This window comes from Salvelinus sp. IW2-2015, linkage group LG4q.1:29 (assembly GCF_002910315.2).
Source record: "Salvelinus sp. IW2-2015 linkage group LG4q.1:29, ASM291031v2, whole genome shotgun sequence".
NCBI lineage: Eukaryota > Metazoa > Chordata > Actinopteri > Salmoniformes > Salmonidae > Salvelinus > Salvelinus sp. IW2-2015.
The window spans coordinates 30,386,439-30,393,049 of record NC_036842.1 but is presented as its reverse complement, the minus strand read 5'-3'; the positions used below and the strand labels follow the sequence as shown (position 1 = coordinate 30,393,049).

Here is a 6,611-nt window from a genome sequence, read left to right as displayed (position 1 = left end):
AGATTTCTTATGGAATACCTACATAGGCATACAGAGGCCCATTATCAGCACCCATCACTGCTGTGTTCCAATGGCACGTTGTGTTAGCTAATCCAAAATTATCATTTTAAAAGGCTAACTGATCATGAGAAAAACTTTTTGCAATTATATTAGCACAGCTGAAAACTGTTGTTCTGATTAAAAGCAATAAAACTGGCCTTCTTTAGACTAGTTGAGTATCTGGAGCATCAGCATTTGTGGGTTCGATTACAGGCTCAAAATGGCCAGAAACAAAAAACTTTCTTCTGAAACTTGTCAGTCTATTTATTGTTCTGAGAATTTAAAGCTATTCCATGCAAGAAATTGCCAAGAAACTGAAGATCTCGTACAACGCTGTATTTAGTCCATAATTATAATTATTTTTTAATCTGCCGTTTCCAGCTACAATAGTCAATTACAACATTAACAATGTCTACACTGTATTTCTGATCAACTTGATGTTATTTTAAATGGACAAAAAAAAAGGGGATTTTCTTTCAAAAACAAGGACATTTCTAAGTGACCCCAAACTTTTGAACGGTAGTGCATGCATATATATACACACACACACCCATTAGAAATGATGCAGATAATTACACTGACGGAAGCTACAATCTGCAATTTTAAAGCTGATCCCCCCCCCTAAAAAATAAATAAAACAAATAAATATATAAAACAATTATGCAACTAATTTCCATGACTTTACAAACCCTAATTTGACATTTTCAATTTTAAATCTGCACAATCATGAACAACCTACAGTCACGCAGATTTACAGACTAGTGGTAAATAAACTTTGCGTCAGTGTGTGAATCTGGGCCGGCTATAGGCTGCTTTGTTTTTATAGAGGAGCCGGTACACAATTCCCCAAAAACATGTAGTGCAGGTATGGCGCTCCGGCCCAAGTCAAGCACTGATGGAACCATTTTACAGTGCCTGTTATTATTTCTCTACGTAAATTACTGTAACAGTCATACTCTGGGGCTACAGTAACTATAAATAGGATTAAAACTAAGGCTATGGTTTATAGTCAATGAAGCAACTAAATAAAAATGCGTTAAAACATGTTTTTATCTTTAAAATAACCAAATCCATGTCCATTATGTTTATGTTAATTAAACACACTGTAACATAAGGGAATCCTGTCTATTCCTAAAAGTTACAGCATCAAACCTCTATACCATCCAATCTACAAACAGTACAGGAAAAACTGGAAAACTGGTTTCAGTGTTTGATGGAATATTTCCTACAATGGTAGAATTATTCATACAACAAACTACCCAAGAACAAATATGCCAGTGTAACAAATAACTTTAATTGCTTTGGTTTTGGCAAAAATAAGTGCATCATAAGAAAAGAACATTAAAAACACCACCACCCAACACACTGGAAATAAAAGTACATAACTGACATAGTCAAAAACATGTAAAGCTAACACATTAAACTACTACTCTTACTATTATATTCCATGTTAAGCGTGAGAAAAAAATAAACAATAGAAGAGCAACAGTGAGGCACAGAAACTGGAGAATTTATGGGAAAAACAAATTAACCCGGACTGATAGGGGGAATGAAAGACGACGATGAAGAACAGAATGAGACGAGATAATAACAAGATTATAGTAAAACATGGCAAGACGGGGATAACACAATTTGAAATGGGACAGGTTCATAACATTTTACAGACGAGATAGAAATGAGAAGAGTACCACTATGAAGACTAGGATAGTCAGGCGGGGACATTTGGGAAACTGGCATGATTGAACTGCATATCTAACATCACGTCATAGATGTACTGTATATGTATTTGGAGATCCAGTCATTCAAAATTGTACCTGAGACAGCATAGACCTAGGGGAACATTATCAAAAAAGGAACACCTAACCCTAACATACACATGAATAAACACCTTTAAAACTATTTTCCCAAATACAGCTCAGGAAGGAAAATAGAGCTTAACTAACTTCCTCTCCTCTTCTCTCAACATTACTTTAGGCACTTGGAAAGAATGTGTTTCCATCATAATTTATACTAACATGCTGAGAATCTTCAGTGTGTGCCTGTGCCTTAAAACTAATCCTCCATAAATCCACGTGAAGTGCTAGTAAACTCGACCCCATCTATCCTGCTCCTTTAGGTTGAGGAAGCCAGTGTCAATCTACAACACCGGATCTAGTCATACTCTGACTCTTAATCTATCGCACCACCGACCGCTTCCTAATCCCAACTAAAGTAACCCACCTCTAGTCTGGAAGAATGGGGTTGGGCCATAATCTGTCACACCTGACATATAGTGAGACAATGACCAAGCGGAGTCTGCAGCATGGCAACAATCCATCATGTGGGATGATCTTGACAACTGTGTATAAAAGGTTTTCCAAAAACAGAGCTCTTTTTATTCCTTGTGCTTCATAACCAGCATGGTACTTTCACACGATTAAAAATCTAAAATCTAAAAGAGGAACTAGATCATTTGGTGCGGGGAGTAAAATGAGGGAGAGGTGTAAAATAATATCTGAATGACTTGGGTTAGTTTCCCTAATAACTGTTCAAGCAATTTTCCCTTACAAACCCTCTAAACACAACCAGTAAAAAAAAAAAAAAAGTAACGCTTCCTATTCCTTGAATTTTTTTGCAAAAGTTGTGTAAATGGCATTTACCCGCCACTGTATCACTGACTACAACTATACCGAATTGATTACATCTGTAAAATGATTAATACTACATTGAAATCATGATAAAACAGGACCACTGATAAATTCACTAGTATCCAGACACGCAGACCGCTTCATAACGGATGAGTTGTTGACACACAATCTTTGCATCAACACATTACACTTGCACATGCATACTGAGGATATCACAAAATTGTCACCTCTGTTAGTTTGATCCCAGCAAACAACACATTGCTCATATTCACAAAAGACTCAAATTACACGGTTATCGCCAAGGGGTTACGAGTGCTCACACTAATTAAAAATACTTATTTTCTCATCATCGTCAATATAGATATATACATGTATGTACTGGTCTTAAAAAAGCTATTCTGCCTTGTCTTCACAGCAAATATATATATTTTATTCCCTTCGTCTCTTTTTTCTCCCCACATGTTTTGAACAGAGGAGGAGAACCCCCCCCCCCCCCTTCTGGGACGCGTGCACATCCTGAGGTGGGGAGTTGATAAGGCTATGTACACGTCCCTGGCTGAGGGCAGGGGCCCCGGTAAGGTCCTAGAAAGGTGATATAGGTCTAGAGGCTCTGGATGTCCTGGGTCTATGGCAGGCTGGCTATGTCCCGTTTGGGTGGAGGCCCATCAGGCTTACAGATGGCCCCGTTAGCCTTGTCCTCAAAAATCATCACCCTGCAGAAAGAAAGAGAAAGAAAAAGAAAGAGAGAGATGGGGACAGATAGAAAGAAAGAGAGAAAGGTCAGTGGCAGACTGCAAAACAAACTCAAAGTCTCCCAGAGCTAAGGGAATAGTAGGTGCTTTTCTAAAAGTACATTGCACAACATTGTCAATGGGGTGTCCAGTTGTAGAACAGAGAGTAGAGGGTGTTTTTCAGCAGCACATTCACACACGCATGAAACATACATGCCCAGACAAACACACTAAGCACTTTTAGATCTAGGTTTACAGTTAGCTTGAAGGGTTACTGGAAATGTGGTGTTGGGAAAGTGTGTGTGAGCACGAGTGAGTGAGAGAAAGAGAGAGCAAGTGAACATATGCCTGTGTATTCATATAGGCTATAGCAGGATTTGGGCCATGCACCGAGGGATGGGGTTTGGGGAACATGGTTGGCAACCCTGCCTAGACTGCCTCTATTCACTTCACGGTGCATGGGAGCTGGGAGCTGAGAGCTGGGCAGGATTTAAGATGGTTGCCTTGAAGTGTCCACTCAGTGTCCCACACTAACGAAGACAGTGGCCATGGCCGAATACCCATACTAGTGTACTAATAGCATATGTTTTATAGTATGTGAAATTTCTAAATTTGTACTCCGAATGAGTCATCTAATGCACGATTGCGTTGACTCTATCTATTCGTTCATTTTGGTACAGCGCTTCAATTTATCTGATTATCAGCTGAGTCGGAAAAGACGAGTGATAGCTCAAATGCAGAAATTAGTATTCAGTTTAAGTATGTAGTACACTAGTATGGGTATTTGGACACCCCCGGTCACTAACGACACAGTCCCTAACGAGCGGCCAGGTCAGAGAAGGCAATCAGAACAGGACACCCTGCTGAGTTTAACAAGGGGCTTATGTCACCAACCTGACACACTGATCTAAATAGAGAGAGTAGAGAGAGGGACAAACTGAGATTGGGATAGAGGGGATGAGGCACAAAACGGAAAGAGAAATAAAAGTGAGATAATAGGGGAATATGAGAGGCAGGAGTACAAATCCCCCAAAAAGATGGAGACCATGAAAGGCCTTGAGAGAATGAAGGAGGGAGCCAGGGAGAAAGGGAGAGATGCACACAGAAAACGAGAGAGAGAGAGAGAGAGAGAGAGAGCTGACAGGTTCTATTCAGGGTGAGCAGGCATCTTTACATTCCTTTTTTGGTTAACCTCAGCAAAGCTCCTATAAGCTCATAATGAGTGCTGATCCCTATGGAGACCAAACCGCTGCCACGGCAACCTGAATGCTGGTGCACGGCTCCCTGGCAACCACAGCCCATTCTGTTCCTGACTACGTTACCCAGGGTTTCAGTGGATGGCTCAATCAGCTACCTCCAGCTGTATCTGCCTGACGGTGGCTACTGGATCAGTGTGTTTGAGGGGATTGCACATCTTAAATAATGTATTGAGTAGTGATTTGTATTGTAGATAAGTCATTCTGCAAAGCCTTGCTCAGGCCGACCCTCTTGCGAACACCCACTATGCCTCTAAATTCCCTTCTGACAATGTAGCCTCAGTTGTCAGGCACAGCCACACCGGTTCCACTAATATAGCCGGGATTATCTAGTTGGCTGGCTGGGCTCCATGAGGAAAGAGAGGGATTCCCCATCTCACTGTGTGGTGGTTCACACGCTAACCCTGGAAAGCCTATCACACTGACCTGAACTAGGATTCACTCGGAGGACAACACAGAACCATACACAGTTACCGATCAACTACTTACTCCATGATCAACCTCTGTAGATCTAACCTTTTATCCATAATAACTAGGCTAACTACACAATGCTATGGTAGTAATCACTAGTTAACTGATATGGACAAATACCTCGCTATCAATATTCTTCAGATAATCCCTTAATCTTAAAGTTAGAAGTAAACAGAATAGATACATCATTGTGCTCTGGTGCTGTGAAGAGGAATGTTTCACCAGTCTTGTCTGTATCTTCCTCTATCAATGAGTATGCTTACCTTGCAAACCAAGGTTGCTTAGCAGTTCAGACGTCTTTTTCTGTTCCGTATTGTTTGTGTCCTGTATATATATTTACACCTCTCTTCACTTATCTTATTTTTATTTATTTTATCATCCAAGAACTCAACTACAAAAGCTTTCCTGCAAAAGCTTTCCTGCAACCCGCTTCACCAATTACTAAAAAGTAATATTTACCTCAAACTGAAAATCCATCGTGGAAGCCAGCCAGGGGCTAATTCAGAAGCTAGCCTGAAAGCTAACCAGTAGCTACTCCGATAGCTAGCCAGAAGCTAATCTGTAGCTGCCCCGAAATTAGCCGGTTTGCTGGCTAGCGTTGGTTTTCAGCTGCCCTCGTGTTTGTGGTCATCAGCTATTCCTCTAGCTCGATAATCTACCGGCACTTTTGTGCAACGCGACTCGACCGGAGCATTCCGGGACTTTTCTTCTCTCTCAGTTTCCCCGGATTCCAGCCGCAGCTCTGGTCACTTGCCACCTTGACTTCGCAGCTAGCTAGCTGCAAACCGTGTGACGATTGGCTTACGTCGACCCCGGAGCAAACTCAAATCATCCTGGAGCTAGCCAGCTGAGGAGTTCCATCACCATCCGGACACGTTTCTTTTGTTGCTGCTGCAGATACGGAACCCCACGGGCCTTCACGTCTGACTGCCACGTTATCTGCCCGAGGGATTTATCCAACTGGCACCTCCGTCCCGACGTTACTGAACGCTCACCTGAGGCCCGCTAATCGTTAGCTGTTCTTATCGGCTGCTACCTGAATAAGCATACCGGACAACTATTATTTATTTTTATTTTATTTTTTATTTATTTTTTTTCTCCTTGGGTCACTATATCTATTCTGCCAATTTGGATTGATCCCCTCTTCCACACGGAACCCCACTACACGGAACCCCACTAACTTACCGACGGAAACGCACGAGGTATCTACAAACAGACCTCCATCCCATGCTGCTACCGACAGCCACATACCCGGCCAGCTGTCTGGATCGCCACGACCCCAACCAACCTCTACTCACTGGACCCTTATTGATCACCCGATTAAGCATGCCTCTCCTTAATGTAAATATGCCTTGTCCATTGCTGTTCTGGTTAATGTTTATTGGCTTATTCACTGTAGAGATTCTAGCCTGTGTCACTATACCATATCCAACCTCTCAGTTCCACCACCCACATATGCGATGACATACACCTGGTTTCAATGATTT

At 41.7% G+C, this 6,611-nt stretch overlaps 1 protein-coding gene across 1 annotated transcript in view; it reads right to left on the bottom strand.

Annotated features, from left to right (window-relative positions):
- Positions 1-1,071: 1,071 nt before the first annotated feature.
- The window catches only part of LOC111961798 (allograft inflammatory factor 1-like), a 38,626-nt gene continuing 33,086 nt past the window's right edge, over positions 1,072-6,611 (bottom strand). The window contains exon 6 of the mRNA XM_023984334.1: positions 1,072-3,379. Within this exon, the coding sequence (XP_023840102.1) occupies positions 3,292-3,379 (88 nt within the window). The 3' untranslated portion in view covers positions 1,072-3,291. The remainder of the gene's footprint in view (positions 3,380-6,611) is intronic.